Consider the following 23,808-nt stretch of genomic DNA (forward strand, 5'->3'; position numbering starts at 1 on the left):
CGGTCATACACGTAATAACCCTCCCGTGCAAAAACATGAGTGAACGTGGGAGTTTCAACCCATGGGCGAAGAAGAAGAAGAAGAAGAAGAAGAAGAAGAAGAAGAGTTCCCGTTCCCGTTCTATATATCGGTCGGCTGGCTGGCGTAGGCAACGATTGCCTAGAAACTCTGCAGGAAGGGGGCTGTCAGACCTCCTGAGCCTTTCGAAGTAGTTATTGTCCACTGGCAGACGGGCTCGTCGAGGAGAGTCTAGACATCGTGAGTTAGGTGATGATATATTGCCAAGTGTCTGCATGCTTGTTCGGTTTTTCCGTCCCTGTATTAGGGTGGCCACAAAACACTCGTTTGGTGTTGTGTTTTTGTGTGTGTGTGTGTGTGTGTGTTTGTTGTCAGAGCTGTTCCCAGTATTTGGGGTAACTACATGGCTATAATTTCCGGGTGTGCATTCTTACAGAAAGCGCTTAGAAAGCATTCTTAGAGAGATGGCGAGTGAGAGAGAGAGAGAGAGAGAGAGTGTGTGTGTGTGTGTGTGTGTGTGTGTGTGTGTGTGTGTGTGTGTGTGTGTGTGTGTGTGTGTGTGTGTGTGTGTGTGTGTGTGTGTGTGTAAGTGTGAGTGCTGCGAGAGACGCTCAGGATGTTTACATGTGTTTTAATGCAATTCTAATTCTAAGTTTACAGCAAATATGAAGCGGGCTAGAATTATTAGTTTTAAGTGCAATCGTTTAATTCTTAATACATGTGATGTTTTTATGTCTGTGATCGCCTGACACTGTAAGGCAATTTTCCTTGTTTTTATGAGGACAGTAAACATTTTGAGTCTTGAGTCTCGAGTCTCGAGTCTCGAGTCTCGAGTCTTGAGTCTTGAGTCTTGAGTCTTGGGTCTTGAGTCTTTATTTGCTTGTTTTCGTCTGTGTCCATATACAGAGAGAGCGGAGTGGCGCAGTTGTTAGAGCGCTTGCCTCTCACGCTGGAGGTCGTGGTTCGTCCCCCACTCGGGGACAAATACAAATACCCGATTTTTCCGAGCGCTCTCCAGTCCACCCAGCTGGAAATGGGTACCTGACCCTTTTCAGGGCCGGGGAAGGCAAAGGCAGCGAGGGAGAGGAGATGGGCACCGCCCTCATAAAAAGCTGGCCCCCAGAAAAGTGGAGATCTCTAACATCTCTCTCCCCTACGACCAGATGGTTATGGGAATACCTTTACCTTTTTTACCATATACACGCCGCTTTTTAGGGTCATGTTCGTGTATTGCTGCTTGGGTTCTTTACAGTCTTTGAGGCAATTAGCTTGTTTCCGGGTGTTTTTCTTTGCACTAATTTCCGTTCTGTATTTATATATAAATATATGTGTTACAGTCTGCTCCTTTTCTGTGACAATTGTGACAATTGCTTCACAAAACCGACCTGTGAAAACGGGCATAACACGCTGTTTTAGGGCTATGTTTTTTTGTTTTTGTTTTTTTGCTGCAAGAGCCGTTTCCAGTATTTAGGGCAATTGGCGATTTTTAGGAGATCCCATCCTTACGCCGATTTCCGTTCTGCATCTAATACCTGTTACAACCGTATCCTCTTCTTCGCGCTTTATTTGGCCACACCACGCCCGTTTATGCTAGTGTCTGTGTTTGTGATGTGTGGGCTGTTCCCAGTATTTGGGGCAATTGGCTGTATTTCCGGGCGTCCGACATCCTTGCACTGATTTCTGTTCTACATTTCTGTGTTTGTTAGTGCCTTCTCTTTTTTTCGTTTATGTGTAAGATTGGCGCAGTGGCCTAGTGGATAAGACATCGGCCTCCACTGCGGAAGGTTGTGGGTTCTAATCCCGGCCGCGCCTGGAGGGTGAAGGTGTTTCCAATCCCCCAGTTCAACTTATGTGCATAGACCTGCTAGTGCCTTCTCCCACTTCGTGTGTACACGCAAGCACACGACCAAGTGCGCACGGAAAAGATCCTGTAACCCATGTCAGAGTTCGGTGGGTAATACAAAGACGAAAATATCAAGCATTACCAGAAAGCGGCGTATGGCTGCCTGAAAGGCGGGGTAAAAACGGCCATACACGTTAAAACCCACTCGTGCACAAACGTGAATGAACGTGGGAGTTTCAGCCCATGAATGAAGATGAAGAAGAGAAGTTTTCGTGTACACAGCTGGCTACAACACGCTTGTATCTGCGAGTCTATCGCTGCCATAGCTGGTTTTAGTATGTGGGGTAAATGGCTATTTTTCCGGGCGTCCATCCTTGTCCCAAGTCCGTTCTGTATGTATGTATGATTGTGTGAAGTGCTAGTCTTTCGGATGAGACGAAAAACCGAGGTCCCTTCGTGTACACTACATTGGGGTGTGCACGTTAAAGATCCCACGATTGACAAAAGGGTCTTTCTTTCCTGGCAAAATTGTATAGGCATAGATAAAAATGTCCACCAAAATACCCGTGTGACTTGGAAAAATAGGCCGTGAAAAGTAGGATATGCGCCGAAATGGCTGCGATCTGCTGGCCGATTTGAATGCGTGATGTATTGTGTAAAAACATTCCATCTCACACGGCATAAATAAATCTCTGCGCCTTGAATATGTGCGTGATATAAATTGCATTAAAAAGATATTTAATAAATCCCTGCGCTTAGAACTGTACCCACAGAATACGCGCGATATAAGCCTCATATCGATTGATTGATACAGTAAGGTAGACGCAGACAACCCATTCCTTTTCAATTTCTCGTGGATATGTAGCAATTCCAGGGAACCCATTAAAGCTGCGATGAGGTCATCGACTCGTACAATAACTTGTTTGTTCTGCTGCGTACTAGCAGCATTTCCGAAAGGCTGGTGCTTGATTAAATGCTTTTGAGGTTGGGTTTCCCCCTCATAGCCAAGGCCACTTCATGGGCAAATGGTTGTTCTATTTCCATGTAGCTGCAACTGTCTGGAAAGGCTCTGTATGCCTTTAAGGCCAAAAAAAATAGATGTGGTTACGGTAACATAGCCAAAAAAAATAGGGTAGGAAGGTAGGCAATCACTTTTTTTTTTAAACTTTTTTTTCTAATGTGTACAAATTAAACTTACTTGACAGGGAAATAAGTGTGCGACTCGGGCGCTTTCGCTTTCATTGCGTTTTCTGCACTCGTTTTCTTGTGTTTTTTTTGTTTTTTTTGACAAAGTTATAGGGTCGGCCCCTAAAAATAGGGTAGGTCGGGTTACCGTAACCACACCTATTTTTTGTTTAGGCCTAACCTTCGCCCGTCCGGGTTATCGACTACATACGGAAATTCATGGTGGGGCCGTGCGGACCCATGCTTCTCATTTCCTTTTTTGAGAAACATGGGTCCGCACGGCCCCACGATGTTTGTAGTCTAAGTTTTTAATTACTTATCGCTGAAATGTTAGGACATAAGAGCTTTTTAGGTGCCTGAGGCATTCTTAATAGCTCATTAAAAAATAGTTTAAGAGATATTTGCAATTATACACCCTTCTGGGTCCACACGGACCCACGACCACCGGCGAAGGTTAAGAGTTGCTCTTTCCCGTGGTTTTGCATGCGGAGCAGCGTTCCAAAGTTTACAGGCAACTAACTCTCCATTTGCCGACCTCTCTGCGGCCGGCGCTGTCTCTGAAAGGTCCCCTAACTGCCCAGTGTAACTGCTTCGGAGGCCATTGTACGGACAGCTATATCCCTTCCATCTCCATGTATAGCAACGGCGATTCCCGCAAAACGCTAAAGAGCGGCTTACACGTCATAATTCTCCGGCGGGGCGATGGTTGTGCTTTGCCTCTAAAGCGTGGCTGTCAGCAACCATCGCCGGTTAAAATGGCATAACAAAGAAACATTGGATGATTATTGTTTCACACACTCACACACACACACACACACACACACACACACACACACACACACACACACACACACGCACGCACACACACACACACACACACACACACACACACACACACACACACACACAAAACTATTATTTTGTTAAACTAAACGGGCTCTAAAGCTCCTAAAATTCGACCAGCCCTAGAGCAGGCTATTGCATGATCGGAGAGCGGCTGGCTCAACGTCCATTGGCTGACTCGCTATTTCATAGGACACAAGTCCTGAAGAATTCCCCCAAAGCGGCGTATAGCTGCCTGAATGGCGGGATAAAAACGGTCAAACACGTAACAGATCATGGGAGTTTCAACCCATTAACAAAGAAACAATCAATTGCCCTGGAGAAAGAAAAAACACATTTTGTTCTGTTTGGCGTTGTAATCGTTGCGCGTATGATAACGTGTGAGCAGGCCCTAAACCCCCATAACGGCCCACCGCCACGACGGACCAGCAGCGAGCGGTTCAATGTCCATTGCAGGGGGCAGCTAACTCCTCATATCCGACAGCTATCCTCAATGACCGGGGGTCTGGAACATTTCACTTCCCGCTTCTTGTCGTAGCTATTGGCAAGGGGGCAGGACTTGCTCGTGTGGACAATTTATCTGCCTCTGTCTTGTCACTCTTCTTAAAGGTACCATCTTTTTCTCAGGGATTTACAAGCGACTTGCGGCAGATATTTATCATAGCACGTCCAGATCTGGTTCGGTTGAGTCAGAAAACAACGAATTCGACTGTGAAAGGAAAGCTAGAATGTGAAAGTCAGCTGAGAATCGTTCCTTAAAACTAGTCGGAGCGTTATTGGCACTGTTCACATTGGCAGCGATGTTCAACTTACTTGAATCTGACAAAAATGGCTTGAAAGTTGGTGGTAAGTTGGTTGCAAGTCTGTCGTGTGAACAGCACTTAAGCGAATCCTGTTTAAACCCACTGATCAGTCCAAAGGTTTTACTTGGAACACATGCCACACATGTACTAGCCTACCTGCTCTCTGTGAACGGTGACACTTTTTCGCTGAATCAATTTCGTAAGTGATACCTGTTTATACAGACCTGGGAACCCATACGATTTCGCCGTATTGTGTACGCCTTTTTGTCTAAAATACGATCAGTGCGGTCAGCTGAAAATAAATGCGACGAGAACGTCTTCTTCTTCAGCGTTCCAGAATGTTCTGGCTACGTGTGAGCTCGTTTGCTCATTTGGGTTCCCCACACTATACTCTGAGAGTATAGTCAGCTTCACTCCGCTTTCGTTGAGTAGGCATGCTGGGTATTTTCGTGTTTCCACAACCCACCGAACTCTGACATGGATTACAGGATCTTTTCCGTGCGCACTTGGTCTTGTGCTTGCGTGTACACACGAAGGGGGTTAAGTCACTAGCAGGTCTGCACATAAGTTGACCTGGGAGGTCGGAAAAATCTCCACTTTTAACCCACCAGGCGGCAGCGACCGGGATTCGAACTCACGACCTCCCGATTAGGAGGCCGACGTCTCACCACCACGCCACATGCACTGCGCCCGACGAGAAAAAATTCCTGGACTACTGTTCTTCACAAACGCATCCCTGTCATGCCTGTCTATTTACTGGGGCACTGTTTATTTTAATAATTAAGAATAACTTGATAATTCGGCATTTGATCAATGATTTCAGCTTTTGTCATTAAATATTGACAGAAGCATTTGTTTTAAATGTATTGGTAAATTTAATTAACGGTGCAACGGGCGCGTGCGAAGTATGTTTGAATCACCGATGTTCAAATGTTGTGTGGAGTACACTCATTGTTTTTGAAAATACGCCAAGTTTGTTTCAGAATGCTCCAAGTACAACACAGGAGTTCCCTACCCCCCGCGGGTTAGGGGGAAGAATTTACCCGATGCTCCCCAGCATGTCGTAAGAGGCGACTAACGGATTCTGTTTCTCCTTTTACCCTTGTTAAGTGTTTCTTGTATAGAATATAGTCAATTTTTGTAAAGATTTTAGTCAAGCAGTATGTAAGAAATGTTAAGTACTTTGTACTGGAAACTTGCATTCTCCCAGTAAGGTAATATATTGTACTACGTTGCAAGCCCCTGGAGCAAATTTTTGATTAGTGCTTTTGTGAACAAGAAACAATTGACAAGTGGCTCTATCCCCTCTCCCCCCTTTCCCCGTCGCGAAATAACCTTCGTGGTTGAAAACGACGTTAAATACCAAATAAATAAAAGAAGGAGTTTTCTGCAGGTCTGCTGTTAAAATCTGCAAAACTAATTCATTAAACTATTTCTATTCTGTAGAGGTAGCAGCCGGGCTGTTGACATTTGGTGGTGACTGTTCAAATTCAAGAAGGGTTTAATCCCATGATAAAGCCAGGGATAGTTTGCACGTGAAAGAATGTGACTTTAAGAGTTCTGTTGCTCGTGATGCTGATTGACAAAACGTGGAATTAGGTGTCCGAGAAATGTGCATACATTTTTTTTAACGAGAAGGGGGGAGGCAGATGCACGTGGCTTTCTGTTCATATTATTGACAAATCTCTGTGAATGGTTTGCGCTCATGAAAAGATCGGTTTTGCTTTTCAACTATGGATATTTAGAGAGAGAGAGAGAGAGAGAGAGAGAGAGAGAGAGAGAGAGAGAGTGAGTGAGTGAGAGAGTGAGTGAGAGAGAGAGAGAGAGAGAGAGAGAGAGAGAGAGAGAGAGAGAGAGAGAGAGAGTTAGAGAGAGAGGGAGACGAGCAAATATATGAACGAAGAAATGAAAACAAAAAGGAAAAGGAATAATACTATCAAATCCGCTATGATTGATATCTAATTGCATCTCTGCGAACGACTTGGCATTCGCAAGGAAAAAGCCTAGGAATGTTTTGACAGCACTTTGAGGGCTCAAGTACTGTCATTATCCGGTCATCCTGCTTGCTTTTCAATAAAATCGCAGAGAAGTGACAGCAATTGCACGCATGGACAATGTTTAAAATCGACAGCCATTCAAAGATAAAAACAATTTTGCATGAAAAGTAAGCGTGTTCTTGAACGATAAGTACACTCTTCTGGTTTAATATTCCTGTATGATAACACTTTCATTGCGTTGATTTTATGTTAAGTGTTTGATTTTCGGGAGTTCGGGGTTGATGTGGAAATGGAAGTGGAAAGCATTGGCTTTGAAGCTGTTTGTGTAAAATTACTATGTTTCTGGTATAGCATTGGCACCAACATTCTATGTTTTCAACGTGCCGACAAGAGGATATGATTTACTACTTTTTAGATTGTGCATTGGACTTGACATTCATGAGGATAAAACATTCATGTGATCATTTGAATGTCAAAACTTTATTGAAATCATCTCAAGCTGAACATTTGCTCTGGCAAATTTTCTTGGTGACATTTTGAATGAGAGAGAGAGAGAGAGAGAGAGAGAGAGAGAGAGAGAGAGAGAGAGAGAGAGAGAGAGAGAGCGAGAAAGAGAGAGAGACAAAGACAGAGACAGAGACAGAGAGAATGAGAGAGAGAGAGAGAGAGAACGAGAGAGAGAGAGAGAATGAGAGAGAGAGAGAGGGAAAGAGATAGAGGGAAAGAGAGAGAGAGAGAGAGAGAGAGAGAGAGAGAGAGAGAGAGAGAGAGAGAGAGAGAGAGAGAGAGAGAGAGAGGGGGGTGAGTGGCAGCGACATTGACAAAGAGACAGAGAGAGACGCACACAGACATACAGATAGAGTCAGACAGACAGAAAAAAACACGCGCCAGTCCGGTCCGTCAATCCGTCCATCCGTCACCCCCTCTTCCCTCCATCCCTCCCTCTCCCCGTCAGTGTCAGTAACTTTCTCTTTACATGATTAAGCTCAGCAGAACTTCAGGAACTTTCTAACTCCGGCAGCTGTCCTGAAATATTACGCCATATTTCGTCGAGCCACCGGAGGATAAAGGCGGATTCATTAGTCGCTTGTCTTCAACCCGGCACCTCAGTCCTCCCCTCATCTTTTGATGCCGCATCTGCATCGGGACAGAAATATATGAGCGGAAACAGAACACGCGTTTGACATTTCCACATGTACATGAGATCAAAAAGATGGGCCTCCAGCGAAGGAGAAGACTAGTGGACGAGGCTGCATGGCCATGAAGGTGGACTTGGGAGAGGGAGACAGGGTATACTCTTTGAGGCGATTAATTTCATTAGCTTGTAGGCACGACTATGGAGGTGGTTGGGGTCATTCTTTTATCTGTGATCTGTTTATCCTTTTTCGGTTGAAGTTTATCATTCTGATTTTTGACACCATCATCCAATTTCATGTCAAAGAGAACTTTTTCGAAATCATTCTTTTTTTTATCTTTCTTTTTTTATACATTTAGTCAAGTTTTGATTTTATTTGTGTATGACCTTGCTGCTGTATTTACCTTGTATTTTTCAATTATCATTTTTGAAAAAAACCATCATGTTTGTTAACCATCTGTTTGTATATGAGAATGATGGAAGAATGCAACCCCAGTATACGTTTTAGAGAAGGAAGAAATGTGCACACTCATAAGAAAGGAGTCATTCATTGTAGTGCAGTCTTCCAGTTGTTGGACCTGTTTCATTTTAGAATAACTAGAAGGCAAGACCATCAAAGATTCTTGTGAAAGATGAAAATAACCTCACACATACACATTGGAGGATTATACAAATTGGGGGACCATATGTGACCCTCCACCACGAAATGAGTCGCATGTCACTTCGCGCGGTTCTGCGCTAGGCTTAATATAAGTCCGGGGGGTGTCTGGTAACAGTGTGAGGGTCACCTTAGTCACAGCTAGGCTTATAACTCGAAAAGTGTTCGCTCTTTTCTAAAACGGTTTTCACCACGGAATAGAGCATAACAAACTATTTAGAACAGTGTAAAAATGTGAAAATCATGCAAAGGTGACATGCGACTCATTCCGTGGTTGAGGGTGACATATCTTTAATCTAGATTATGAGAGAGTGCAACGATCTGCCTTGTATATCATGTTCTTCTCGTGGTTTTTGGTGTCTTTTTTTGCACGGAATTGGTCCGCATGATTTGGATTGGACGGATGCAAAACAAAACCTCGCCAAAATATACTAACAAGATACACGAAAAGAAGAAAAAAACAGACAATTTGCGACCACACTCCTTCCTCCGACCGCCTTCTCAATTGAGTCTCTCATAACTTGCAGTCACCCATACACCGCTATCAGCCATCGTGTTCCTCCCTGCATGCAGACATCCTCCACTAGCCAATTGTCCCGTGACAAAATAAATCTGCACAGAGCCAATCTCCAGTCGATGGACGCTGGCCAAAAGCAAAGAGCGGCAACTTATTTTTTTTTTAAATACTACTTTTGGGATCAACATCAAGTCTTACGCCGAGGGGCGACCACACCAGTAGTCACGCTTTAATATCTTTGTGTTTTACAATTATATCAACCCTGGTGTAAATATTTTGTTTTGTAAGTTATTGATTTAGGACCGCAACTACTGTTGCGTGATCGTCTTCTTATTCTGGGATGAAGAAATGCGGAACCCAAACATACACTTTAGCCAAAGACGAAAAGAGCACACACAAAAACAAACCCCGCTGGGATGTTCTTGGACTACCTGCCTACTCTGGGGTATGTAAACTCAAAAATAGACTTCAGAGATTTAGAAAAAGAAGATAAAATCAGTTGCGACCTCTCTCCTTCCTCCGACTGCGTTCTCAATGTGGTTTATCATAACTTGCAGTCACCCATACACCGATATCTGCCACCGTGTTCCTCCCTTCAGAGATCCTCCGCTGGGCAATTGTCCCGTGAAAAAACAAATCTGCACAGAGCCAATCTCCAGTCGATGGACGTTGGCCAACACGCATAGAGCGGTAATATGTTATCTAAACGATCCTCCGTCCCAGCGCCGAAGACTGTCCCCCCCCCCCTCCCCTGTTCTGGACCGGTCCCTTTGGAACCGTGTCCGATTTCTGAGAAAGACACACATTGCCGATGGGGGTATGTGTTTAATGAAGGTCAGTCTTGTGTCCGCTGTCTGTTGCGATAGCGGTGGCTCAAATAATGCATTGGACACAAAGAACTCTCTACGGCCCAGTGATGGTCCAAGGGAGGGAGGGAGGGCGATAGGGGTGGGGGTTAGGTGGGGTGGAGGGTTGGTACGACCTGGGGCTTATTGACTGCAGGAGAAGACTGGAACTTTTATAGAGCAAGAGACGAAATTAGCTTCAATTTCTGACCAAAAATCAGTATTTGTGCCAGCCATACTCAATCAATCAAACAATATGAGGCTTATATCGCGCGTATTCCGTGGGTACAGTTCTAAGCGCAGGGATTTATTTTTAATTTTAATTTTTATTTGTATGCAATTTATATCGCGCACATATTCAAGGCGCAGGGATTTATTTATGCCGTGTGAGATGGATTTTTTTTACACAATACATCACGCATTCACATCGGCCAGCAGATCGCAGCCATTTCGGCGCATATCCTACTTTTCACGGCCTATTATTCCAAGTCACACGGGTATTTTGGTGGACATTTTTATCTATGCCTATACAATTTTGCCAGGAAAGACCCTTTTGTCAATCGTGGGATCTTTAACGTGCACACCCCAATGTAGTGTACACGAAGGGACCTCGGTTTTTTGTCTCATCCGAAAGACTAGCACTTGAACCCACCACCTAGGTTAGGAAAGGGGGGAGAAAATTGCTAACGCCCTGACCCAGGGTCGAACTCGCAACCTCTCGCTTCCGAGCGCAAGTGCGTTACCACTCGGCCACCCAGTCCATACTTCTGAAGAGTAGTCTTTAACGTCATTTGCACCCTGTATCTCGAACCCATGCACCGCACTCTAAATGCAAGGCGTTGCTACCTTCCCCCACTGAACCAACAATTATTAATCTCTGACTTTATTATTTGTCCATTGGCTGTAGGCGTGGTTTTTCTTCGAGTTTGAGTACACAAGACGGTGATGTTAGGTCCCAACTGTGCCAACAACGTCTTTGGTTGTTACCTGCTCGTTATGCAAAGACATTGTTTCTCGCCAGCCGATATGCCATGGTCTTTGCGATTCGTTGTTTAACTCATTGTCTCCGAGGTTTGGATATATCCGTACCCACTCATATCGCTCTATCTGACCAGGTACGGATATATCCGTACACACATAGTCACTACACTGCATTTTCTCTCATTCGGCACATAATCCGAATTCTGCTCAGACTGTTAGCTTCAGTCGCTTCCTGTAACGTTTATCTAACGCCTTCTTTCTTTCTTTATTTGGTGTTTAACGTCGTTTTCAACCACGAAGGTTATATCGCGACGGGGAAAGGGGGGGGGGGGGAGATGGGATAGAGCCACTTGTTAATTGTTTCTTGTTCACAAAAGCAATAATCAAAAAAATTGCTCCAGGGGCTTGCAACGTAGTACAATATATTACCTTACTGGGAGAATGCAAGTTTCCAGTACAAAGGACTTGACATTTCTTACATACTGCTTGACTAACATCTTTACAAACATTGACTATATTCTATACAAGAAACACTTAACAAGGGTAAAAGGAGAAACAGAATCCGTTAGTCGCCTCTTACGACATGCTGGGAAGCATCGGGTAAATTCTTCCCCCCTAACGCCTGCACAGTTACTACAATTCTGAGTGACCACACCTCTGAGTGACCTGATGCAGCACAGCTGGCCTCGGCTAAAAAAAAAACTTGGTAAACATAGGTGGGGTACAAAGTGTTAATTTACGCGACACTGGTGTGTATCCGATGCGCATGCAAGGCAAGGTTACATACTTTTCAATTCTCAAGAGAGTGATTGTGTCAGTGTGTTCTGTATCATTATGGCTCACAAAACGTGGTCGAATGCCTCTTGGCTGCTCACTCTGTAAGAATATAGACTATAGTACCCCACAGTTCTTGCCTTGAACGACTAAACCCTCTGTTCTCTGCTGGGACAATGGGGGAACTGGTAGCTGAGCTGGCAGAGCACTGTACTTATCTTCTTCTTGTCGTTGGCTGTTCCCGGACTGTACTTATAATCATTGGGTCAACAGATCGAACCCAGGCCGCGACGGTCACGGCTCAGCTTTGTGTGATAAATCTGAGAACGGTATCCATGTTCGTCACACGCATACACCTGAGTAGTTTTTCTCTTGGTGCTGGTAGCTTTCCACCGGGAAGAAGCGACCCAAATTTCCAAGCAATAAGGCGATAAGGTATGAAAGGAAAGGAAAGGACATCATATTCCCCTGCTGTGTAGATGCTACACAGCTTTATAAATGCACCTGCTGTTAATGCAGGGAGTTGTTACACGACGAGAATGGCAGACATGCCTGCAACTCCCATCTTTCCACCTTCCTAACATTTTAATGTCATTACTTCATTGTCCTGCCGCTGGGAACATTCGGGTAGCTCCCTCCCTGGGGAAAGTTAGCAGCAACAGAGTCGCGCTACCGAGGTGTGTGCGGGGTTAGGTGTAGTCATGCAGCCATCTACACTTCCGGATACTGTCTCTGATTCGGTACATACAGTTGACTCGTGTCCGTTCCGGCCCGGATTGGAACCAGTGAACCAGGAATCAAAAGTCTAGTGCTATAACAACTGAGCTACCGAGCCCCCAAAGACATTCTAGACATTGTGTTCTAATGAACCAGCAAAGCATGGCTGATTATTAGAGTTAGATTGTACGGTTTTATTGCTTCGTTCTTGATTGGATCGCACGGAATACTGCTGACTTGGTGTCTTGGTGAGAACACAAACCGGCACCTCTTCTGAGGAATGTAGTCTAACAGTCGTGTGGAGTACTCCAGCGTATACCACCGGCCCTTCTTCTTCTACTCCTTCTTCTTCTTCATCTGCGTTCGATACCCACGGCCGTCATATCTTCAGGGCGGTGGCTGCCATGAAGTCCGCAGTCTTCCCCAGTTCAGCAGCGGGTCTCCAGAGCTTGGTGCCCAGGCTGGTGTCTTCAGGCCAGTAGTGCTGGCGTGCTGTCTCCAGATCAATCAATCAATCAATATGAGGCTTATATCGCGCGTATTCTGTGGGTACAGTTCTAAGCGCAGAGATTTAATTTAATTTTTTTTTATGCAATCTATATCGCGCACATATTCAAGGCGCAGGGATTTATTTAGGCCGTGTAAGATGGAATTTTTTGTACACAATACATCACGCATTCACATCGGCCAGCAGATCGCAGCCATTTTAGTGCATATCCTACTTTTCACGGCCTATTATTCCAAGTCACACGGGTATTTTGTTGGACATTTTTATCTATGCCAATACAATTTTGCCAGGAAAGACCCGTTTGTCAATCGTGGGAGCTTTAACGTGCACACCCCAATGTAGTGTACATATATGGGCATGTCTGTAGAACGCGCTCAGGGGTGTGCTCCTCTGAGCCGCACTCACATTGGGCTGCGTACCACCGGCCCTGAATGGGACCTTCCGGGTTCAAAGGACATACCAAATAACTGACGAATCAACCAGCCAGCACACAAGGCGTGATTGTCTCTCGAGCCAGACGATGATAATCCAATCTTTGCTGCGATCACACCAGATCGCCGATGCTCTCTGCGTTTACCGTGAAGCGCGTTTGACCAAGATGATGATACTTTCCGGTTTTTACTCTACATGAGTACACAGGACTAGATATATTAGCGTTTCCTCGAGCACAGTGGGGTTGCTTCAATTCTTACTGTGATCACTGATGCTCTCTGTTTCCCTTGACTGAAGCGTGTAAACTAAGATGCTGATGCTCTTCGGTCTTTCCCGTGAGTAAACAAGGACAGAGATACTTCTTCAAGCATAATGAGCTTTCCTTCAATCCCTACTGTGATCACACAATATCATCGATGTTCTGTGGTTTGCCCTTGATGATGACGCTACAGTGTTAAGTGTGTTTACACAAGAACAGACATGTTCTTGCTTCCTCGAACACAATGGGTAAGCTTCAAACATGACTGTGATCACATAACAGCAGCGATGCTGTGTGCTTTTGCCTTAATGATGACGCCGCGGTCTTTACTGTAATTCTACAAAAAACACAGGGATACTGTCGTTTCTATTAGCACAATGAGTAAGCTTCAATCATGACTGTGAACACACAAAAGCAACGATGCTCTGTGGATTTGCCTTGGTGATGGCGTCATGGCCTTTACTGTAATTCCACAAGAACAGAGATGCTCTCGGGTTTGCTTCAATCACAACTTTGATTACACAACAGCAGCAATACTCTGTGGGTATCCCTTAATGATAGAATAGTGGTCTGTATTCTTGCTTCTTCGAGCCCCGGTCTTTACTGTAAATCCACACACAAACAGAGATGATCTCGCTTCTATGAGCACAATAGCTTAGCTTCAATCTAGCAGCATAGACCTATATTAGATAGATAGGAAACTCCTTCACTGCGCCTGCGAGGATGGTCGCTTACCGCAGGAAAAGGTAACTGCGTATGCCACGAACTGTCCGCGGCGGTCCGCGGTAGTGTAATACCGTCCCTTGCAGAGCTCTTCTCTGCCGGAGATACAACTTAACCGATTCTGTTCGGCTTCCTGTTTACATTTCAGCGCTTGTTGTGGGATAAATGATGTCGACAAAAGAGGATTTTCTGAAGTGGGACGACTTGCCACTGGAGTACATATTAGGAGAATTTACGGAGGATGATGTGGAGTCGAGTGAAAGCGGTTCCGAATCTGAGAGTGACGAAATCGCAAGCGAAATGGTTCTTCCGCCTTTTGCAAAGCGTCAACGTTCGTCGGCGAAGAATTTCAAGTGTCCCGATTGCAACAACAGTTATGCCTCTATCAGCGGTTTCAGAGGACATGTCACCAAGAAGCACAACAAGCCACATTTGAAAGGTAAGACTCCATATATATCTGCGCGTGCGCGTGTGTGTTTGTGTGTGCTTCATAATTATTATCATGGTAATATAAGTTCTAACTGAAACACGTACCCTAATAAAATGTAAGTTATGATATATAATATAATGATAGTATTACATGGAATATCAATTACAGTAAAACCGTGTTATCAGTGGACCTTGAAGCCCAACAGGTTAGTGCATCTCCTGAAAGCAGTGAAGTAGGAATGTGTGAATGGGGATTTCTATCAAAGTAGAAATCTGTTTGGGAACCTGCATACTTACAAAACATGTGCATTTTAGTTTTTACATTATGAGCAGTAAACATGAATTGTGCTGTGTAACCTGGTGTTTAAATTTACCTGACTGCATTCATTAAGTTGTATGTTATCATTCTCTGTTTCAGCCAGTGAGCATCGCATTGATAACAATGACGCCCAGTCTGATGCAGTTGCAGTTTTAGACGGACTGGTTGAGGGAGACTGCTGTGACGCTGAAAGTAATACCTGCCTAAGCGATGCAACCATCAGAGACCTGGTAATCAACGCTATTAAAAGGATTGAAGAGGATCCCTTTATTAATGTATCTTCAGAGAAATCATCTCTTACTGCCATAGCGGCAAGTATCGTCTCAAGAGATGGCAATGTAGATGAAATGATGAAACATTTAAAAGACTTTATAAGCGTCACTCATACATCAATGATAAAGATGCAGGGTGCACAGATGTGGACAAGGTACCATGAACTTATGAGTGATGAGACATACTGTGCAAAAATAACCGAACTCCTCTTGTCTTTTCACTGTCAGAACAATATCTCGCAACGTGCAGTTTCTCTTTTTTCAGCATGCTTACACGATGAACTTCTTAAGTGTATTGCTGCTTATGGAGCAAAGTTATTGAAACAGAAGTCAGAGGAAAAGGTTGATGCTCTGTCAGACAATGACAAAGGTGTGCTTTATTACGTTGCTGGGCATGTACTCTTTGTTTTGTTGAAAAAAACAACTGACAAAGAGAGAGAGGCTCAGATCAAACATTTGTGTTTGTCAGGGTTGGTGGAGAATGCTGCTGTCCCAAGACAATGGCTAGAATACAGGGACAGAGGTGGGTTGACAGAACCATCAGCTGAGTTTTTTGAGCTTGTTGTGAGTTTAGAAAGTGTTCTTAGAAAAGAGATCAGTATGGACAGCCTGACCCCTGGTTCGCTCAAAGCTTGTAAGCTGCTTGAAATAATTCTGGCAGACCTGTCGGTTCAGCAGCAGTGGGAGAAAGTGACCTCCGGCAAGGGTCACCAGTCCTTGCTGGAGGCAATTATTAACTACTTCTTGCGAATCAGGGGACATGCAGTGGTCAAAGTTGTCAATGAGAAACAAAAACAGGATAATGTCAAGAAAAGCTCATCACTTCGAAAGAACCTAAAGCACAAAGGTGCCTTGAGACGGCTTTGACTGTAAATAATTTGAAAAACATGCTTAACTAGTTCATGTTTTCTGTTAGTCATATTCCTTAGGTTCAGGACTGAAGGTATTCATGTTCACAGTCACTTTATGCAGCATGTGCATCTTGTAGACATAGCTTGAATCAGTATTCAGATGGCTAGCATGTTTTGGATTAATAATTTGGCAGTCCATGCTGATCTCTTTCCTCGGTACACTTTCAGGGTATGGGTACAGGTGAACTAATGTGTGGAGTGCATGCACTTATATTTGGGAAATGAACTGGTTATGTTGTCCTGTCGAACTCTGTGAAAAGTCCAGAAGCATAATAATGGTTTTCTTTTCCATTGTCATGTGCAATTTGTGGTACTGCAAATATTCTGATGCTTGTGTGAATTTTAAACTGTGCTCATATGCATATATCGTGACGTATACATCATTCATTGTGACTGCATTCATCTGCCTGCTCTTTGTTTTTTGTATGAATAAATTAATTTCCTGTCATACAGTGTCATTAAGTTTTGGTGTGAAGGGTGATGGTGCGTGCTTTCTTTTCTATCACCTCTCCCTATTTTTTTGTTTTGTTGCATTCACAATAAAAAGAACAAAGCAAAGAATCAAAAGTTCTGAGTAATTTTTATTAAACACAACACCTGTCATCAGTTAAACTAAGTTCTTTCTTTATTTGGTGTTTAACGTCGTTTTCAACCATTCAAGGTTATATCGCGACGGGGAAAGGGGGGAGATGGGATAGGGGAAAGGGGGGAGATGGGATAGAGCCACTTGTTAATTGTTTCTTGTTCACAAAAGCACTAATCAAAAAATTGCTCCAGGGGCTTGCAACGTAGTACAATATATGACCTTACTGGGAGAATGCAAGTTTCCAGTACAAAGGACTTAACATTTCTTACATACTGCTTGACTAAAATCTTTACAAATATTGACTATATTCTATACAAGAAACACTTAACAAGGGTAAAAGGAGAAACAGAACCGTTAGTCGCCTCTTACGACATGCTGGGTAGCATCGGGTAAATTCTTTCTCGTCCCAACCAATATGGGACTCCCCCTAACCCGCGGGGGGTGTTAAACTAAGTTAATCTTTAAAATTTGAATGCAATGCAGTGAAAGCTTATACAGCTGGCGTCAGTTCATGCCAGAAACATTTAGGTAATACCATGCAAAATTAAACAAAGCAAGAATTTTTCAAACATGTATATGACTGTACAATTCAAATGATCACATGGAACTCACCGAGCATAATAAGCTGCATCTTCTTAACAAATATTCGTTCGCCTATTTTATCCAGGAATGTTACAGGTAAAGGGGTACATAGACATGTAGGTACAGTTAACGCGTCTTTATACCACCTGTCAGAACATCGCCAGTTGGTTCGGGACTGCTTATTTGCTAAGGCTAGCTTATTCGCAGCTAACCCTTGTATCAAAGGGCCGTTCACTATCCACCACCTGTGACCCGCTGGGTTGGGGATGGTCGCCCCACTACTGATTTGGAGGTAGCCTGGTCCCAGATAACATTAACAATTAGACTGATCATATGGAGCAGAATGTGCATTACAGACCTATACAAAACATTTGGTGTGTTCACAGTATGTACAAATAGTCAAAAAATACAAAAAGTACTATGTACAAAACAAGATAAATAAATCATAGTAGCAATGAAGCTGGAGAGCAGCAAAATAACAGGGACAAACAATGCTGATGTAAATACCATTATTTGCATGTTAATTTCTAATTGCAGTAACTTAGATTGCTATGGCACATGGCGCACACACGGTTACAAACTTGAACAATATGAAGCGCAAATAAAGAGCTGTGCACATGTTTGGCAACTAAGCACCTTACAGAACATAGCACAAACAAATTTGAAAAACAAGATGGAACAAAAATAACCAGGAGTATGCATCAAGGATAGTTAGATTATCTCACACTGATTTTCAAACTACTCTTTTTTGGTTGATTTTGGGCGCTTTGCAAGAGGAGTGTTATCAACCTCAGTAACAACCTTACGCTTGGTAATATTGCCTTTCACAGGTGCAAGTGCTGAGGAACCAAGAACTCTTAATTTTGAGTTGGTATTCTGGAAGTCCCAAGCTGTTGGGTTACAGTTTGCACCCCCTTTGTGTCGACAATGAGAAAAATGCTCTTCAATTGGGTCTTGGTTGAAATGGTGTGTCAGCACAAAGGGGGCACCTTCCCTCAACAAAAACTCAATCAACTCGCAGATCGAATGAACAGATATTTTCAGGCCTAGAAGAGTCTGGTGGCTGATCATCATCTTGTTCTTTTCTTGTTTTGTCAGCTGAGGCCAAGCCTCGTGCACACCAGCTTCCCAGTCCTGAAAATACCCCAGAAAATCATTTCTCAGATAATACAGTCTCTCATCATTCAAATCAATGAATGCTTTCAAGTCTGGATTCCTTTTCTGTACATTTTCCTTCAAATGTCTCACATTTAAACAATCAAAAAATCGATTCATATGTTTAATGAAGCTTACAGTTTCAGACACATCTCTTCCATAGTTTTTCTCAAGAGAGTCTGCAACAGTCTTGCTTAAAACTTGAACTGCAAACTTCACTTTCATCTGGTTAAAAGCTGTCAAATTTACATGATTGCGAGTGAGCTTGTGTGTCTCGCTAAAAATTTTACCTTCAACATGATTGGTGTACAGATCAACAATATGCTGCCATTTTAGTTCAAAGCCGTTTTTCCACAGTGTCCTGGTTCTCCTGTGGCCAGAGGAGTTTGCAAAGCAATTTCTAGCAGTCTTCATAAGATGTGGAACATCTGAAATGAAGTACAGTTTACGTCTTGGAAAAGAATACCTGTTCCAGCACCAATAGCCTTCCTCTGTCACAGCATTGTACTTGAAAAATTTTCTGTTGGGAGTTGCACCATCACATGTAACAAATATCACTTTGAGATTACAGACCAGTTCAAGAATCCGTACAGCCTCCCAAATAATAGAACACAAGTATTCTCCAGTAGCACCTGTAGTTGCAAAGCAAGCAAATGGGTATTTGAGACTTGTGACAGCTCCTCTTACCATGACAACTAACATGTTAGTAGCGACCTGGTTAGACTTTTCATTCATACATTTGTGGAGATTGTCCAGTTCGTTTGCTGTCTCATTTAGGTCTACATATCCAATCAGGTTACCAGTGTGTCGGTCATAGACCAAACTCTGGTTAATTTGTACCTCATCTTGCAAAATGCCTACATAGCTCTTCCACTCATGCTCAAACAAACCTAGCTTTTCTGCCTCTTCCTTGAGATGTATTGCACACTGGGTTGAAAATCCATTTGTGTTTGGCAAATAATTCGAGTAGTCAAACAAAGTACGTGAACTTGGTAGAACTAAAAACCCAGTTTCTCTCATTGCATCATATGCCTTTGAACTCACATTATGGATATACAAACACCACTTAATGATCATGGGGTGCCATCTTATGCCAGTTGACTTGCCCTGAGCACACTTCAGTTGCTGTTCCCAAAGAACTCTTGGTAGGGAATTTTCATTAGGAAAAGCCTTTTCCACACCAGACTTATGGTTACGTAAAAGTTGCAGCATATCAGAGTTATCTATGTCATTCAGATCATGTCCTTTCTGTGCAATTTCTTTCAGAATATCGCGTCTCATTTTATCCATTGTGTTTGACAGAGATTTGTTTTCATCTTGTAGGTCTTTGATTTTTCTATGCAGTTGAGCTCGACTCATGCTACAATGTGGCACACGTGAGGTTCTCAGGTCCACAGCATTGTCATTTTCTGACTTGCTATCGCGATATGCTTTACTCCACAGTGTTCTTCTGTACACTTTGCAGTGGCAACACCTCTTGTCGTTTCTCACCAGAAACTGACACTTCACTGTCCTTATTGTGCTTGTATACTGTGCTCCCATATTTCCTTCTTTGTAGGCCTTCGTTTGCATCCGATTGTCACACAAAACAGCATTGTCTGGCAAAAGCTTCTGAAACTGCTCCTCATTGTTCCCCTCACAAATAGACCACCATGGGGCTGTCAGTTTTTTCACAACAAGCTGCACATCTTCAGCTGAAAAAACCCGTTTTGGAAGCCCTTCCCAAAAATTGTGCACTGCAGAAAGCGGCCTGTTGTGAACTGACAATGATAATGTAAGATCACGTTCTACATGCAACACAGTTTTCACTCCAACAAAATCACAATCATTGTACAGAAGCAAAAGACGTATAAACTGGCGACTGTCCTTTTCAACGAATCTCACACTTTCGACTTCATCAGAGTCTGCAAAATGCCTTTTCAAGGATGACTTCAGCGTCTGGAAGATTCTTTGGTAGTAGTTTGCCACAAGAGAGGCTGCCAGTTCATCAACATTTTCTTCAGGTTCATACTGATACACTTTCCCTGCAATAACAAGGAAGAATCCATCTGCCAGGTCACCATCAGAATCTGCTACTTCGGTTCCTGATGAATCGGGATCAACAGTTAGCTCCGCACACATCGGCCCAGGGCAGTCCTCAATCAGAAAATCACCCCACTCCCAAGGTTCTGCTGGAGCACCCTCGTCAAGCCTGACAAATAAAAAGAAAATATAGTCATTTAATCTAACTTGATATTTCCAACAACAAGTACAGAAGTAGCCTTGGAAATGTGTTTATAGAAAGACTAGTAGCTAGGTTCTTTCAAGGCAAAAACTAAAAAAGGCTCTGCCTTGTGAAAATTTCTTTGGCCCTGTTGTCATTGTGTTATGTTATTATGTATGGCTTTGCTTTTAACTCTGTCTCACAGTTAGGAACAGGAGAAATATGTAGTTAGTCCCTCCTTTTTGCATTTTCCTTCACAAATCATAAATCCAGACTAGAGTACTTGACATACCTAAATTCGGTCATCCCTTCTACATTCAAATCTGCTCAGTGAAAATATAGTGTATTATTTTAAATTCAAATGAAAAATACTTACTGGATCTGAGTACAAAACTGCAACAACTTGTCTTCCTCAGTCTTCATCCTTTCTTCAGCATTCTTTCTGCATGCTGCAGCCTGTTTGGATCTCGATCCTTTCCGAGGCATTCCAACACGTTTCCTCCGCCCCATCTGGAAGATCATTAAAATAATGACAACATAAACATATTACAAATGCCCCTACATAAATAACCAATTAAATGTGTTTCTGATTCCTTGTTGCAACACTCTTTGCAAACAATAATTATTATTATAAGTATAAAATTAACAGCTCACCACTAACAAAATTTAAAAAAAATGTATACGCTTTGACTTTAAGGTAACTGTAAATCTGTTAAATTATCATTATTATATGAAATTAAAGTCAGATAAACAGCAGTACAGATATGACACATGTATAGATGAATTGTGCAGGAAAAACCCTTTCTTTTCATATATGACATGACATATTTTATGATTTATTTGACTCTTTGATTGTCGGTAGAGTCATGCAGCAATAGCTCTTAGACTAGGACTGAAATTCTGTTAGTATCTGCAAATATGTCCAAATATCCCAACTTTAATGCAATGATTTAATTAAAGTAAGAAAAAGAAAGGAATAATGGATGCACCTTGCTTTCAAAAACATAATCATTAACACCATTACATTTTTTCTGAATTTTTCTGAATTTTTCTGTTGAAGATATTGATTGCAAAACTTTTGGAAATTAGCAAAAAAAGACGCATTTTCGAGGCTTCCCTGCTGAAAACATTTTAATTCTGAGACTTGAGGAGACTTTTTAGTATAAATCGTGGACTTCATGTTTAAAAAGTTCGCCGCCATGCATTACTATCATAAACAAATTACAACACACACAAGGCAGCTTTAAAATCAATTGCTTCTTTTTATGTATTTTTCTTGTCACAAAATGCAACTTTTGCACATCGGACTTCGAAACTTTTCGGCCCTGTTGAATAATTTCACGGGACACCGTTTTCAGTTTTACTTTCAACAATAACAACTAGCGTAAATCAGTTGAAATTTCAAAATTAGTTTTATTACTTACAAAGTTAGTGAATGCTTGCCCCTCTGCCGATTTTTAAAAAATCCACAATGAATGATTTCATCATAAAAATGGAACCATCGCGTGTTGGTGCATGAAAACGCCATTTTTTCTCAAAGCCGTGACCGGCGGGGTAACCGACTGCCAACTTCGATGCTAACTTACGTCGGTTTTCATGAGTTGAATGACAAAAAGAAAACAAAAATTTGGACTCCTGATAAATATAAACACTCACCTTGAACAAGAGATGTCGAATTCCCAGTGAAAACGCAGTAAACAGAAATAAACTGGACGGTAAATTCCCATGCGCAAAGTCTGTGATCTCTGGCACTAGTCAGCTGACGCGTCTCGCGCACATATCTCTGTGCTCGCGCATCGCCGTAGGCACACATTTCGCGTGAGGCGGCGGAGTTTCCTATCCCTCTAAATATAGGTCCCTGCTAGCAGTGATGCTGTGAAGGTTGTCCTTGATGATGACGGCCCCCTGTTTACTGTGAGTACACAAGAACAGAGATGTTCTCGCTTCTTCGAGCACAATGGGTTTGTTTGCTTCGCTCGACTGGCGTCGTCAAGTCTAAAAGACTCTGTGACGGGTCCCCCCTTAATATAATTAGATTGTCTTTATTGGGAGCGACGGCAAGGAAGGGTTCCAGAGGGCTAGTAGGGCAGCCGTGGCGTCGTTCTTTCTGCTTGGATTTCTCCCCTGCACTGATGAAATTCCTAACGAGTCTGTATATCCCCGCGCCTTTCTTACCCTGTGTCGGGCCAAATGATATCGTTGGAAGAGATTGAGGTCTCCAACGAGTTCCCACTCATGGCGCTGATCTGGTCTTGCTCGGTAAACATTGCTCGGTGAAGTAAAAATGTTGTGCCAGAGCACAAGCAGTCGCTCATCTGTTCTACGTCTTACTGAGACACTTGTGCTGACATGCACAGACGAGATAGGGCCAACGAGTGTTGGGCAAACTTCAAAGCGAGTTTGAAGAGGTTTCTCTTCAAGAGTCTCAAGCTTAGAGAGGTTCCAAAATACGAACGTGATACATCGTTCGTGCTGCTGCTGCTTTTGTTGTGATTATGGTTTGTTGCACTGCATCATGTTAGATATTTTGACTTTGCTCATTCAAAAAGCTATTTATGTACAACATATGGTCACCCGTATGGTATGTTATCTTTTCTGTCTTAAAATTATGTCCCTCTGCGTGCAAACAACATGTTATGATCGCGTCACTCTATGCTTTTGGTGATTAGTAATGATGGGCTTTTAGTGTAAAACTTAAAATTCCAGCCTTAAACTTTACGGCACTTGCTGCACTGAGTGAAGCTGTCCGGGAACATGTCATGTGTAAACCTCAGACACCGCCGGTTCCTTAATGGTGTTCCTCAAGGATCTTCAAGTACTCTGCTCCTCTTCAGAGAAAACTAAGTTTTCTTCAAAGAAAATACAGTGACGTAACACGTTTTTATTGCTCGACCTGGAATGCGAAGTAAGCAGGTGCGCGCTCTCTCTCTCTCTCTCTCTCTCTCTCTCTCTCTCTCTCTCTCTCTCTCTCTCTCTCTCTCTCTCTCTCTCTCTCTCTCTCTCTCTCTCTCTCTCTTTGTGTCTCCCAGTCTGTCTGTCCATCTGTCTGTCTGTCTCTTTGTCTCTCTCTCTCTCTGTCTCTCTCTGTCTCTCTCTGTCTCTCTCTCTGTCTC

At 43.0% G+C, this 23,808-nt stretch overlaps 1 protein-coding gene across 1 annotated transcript; it reads left to right on the forward strand.

Moving 5' to 3' along the window:
• The first annotated feature begins 14,189 nt into the window (after positions 1-14,189).
• Positions 14,190-16,617, forward strand: LOC138961488 (uncharacterized). Its single transcript, XM_070333140.1, has 2 exons — positions 14,190-14,677; positions 15,086-16,617. Exons 1-2 carry the CDS (start codon positions 14,404-14,406, stop codon positions 16,123-16,125), a joined length of 1,314 nt encoding a protein of 437 aa, XP_070189241.1. The 5' UTR covers positions 14,190-14,403; the 3' UTR covers positions 16,126-16,617.
• Positions 16,618-23,808: the final 7,191 nt, after the last annotated feature.

The sequence above is a fragment of the Littorina saxatilis genome, linkage group LG3, assembly GCF_037325665.1.
Source record: "Littorina saxatilis isolate snail1 linkage group LG3, US_GU_Lsax_2.0, whole genome shotgun sequence".
NCBI classification, from domain to species: Eukaryota; Metazoa; Mollusca; class Gastropoda; order Littorinimorpha; family Littorinidae; genus Littorina; species Littorina saxatilis.

What these genes read in the sequence shown, in the direction of transcription:
- LOC138961488 (XM_070333140.1), top strand. Translation starts at nt 14,404, where the DNA reads ATGATGTCGACAAAAGAGGATTTTCTGAAGTGGGACGACTTGCCACTG. An exon ending in CAACAAGCCACATTTGAAAG is followed by an intron (nt 14,678 to 15,085) that starts GTAAGACTCCAT and finishes TCTCTGTTTCAG; the next exon opens with CCAGTGAGCATCGCATTGAT.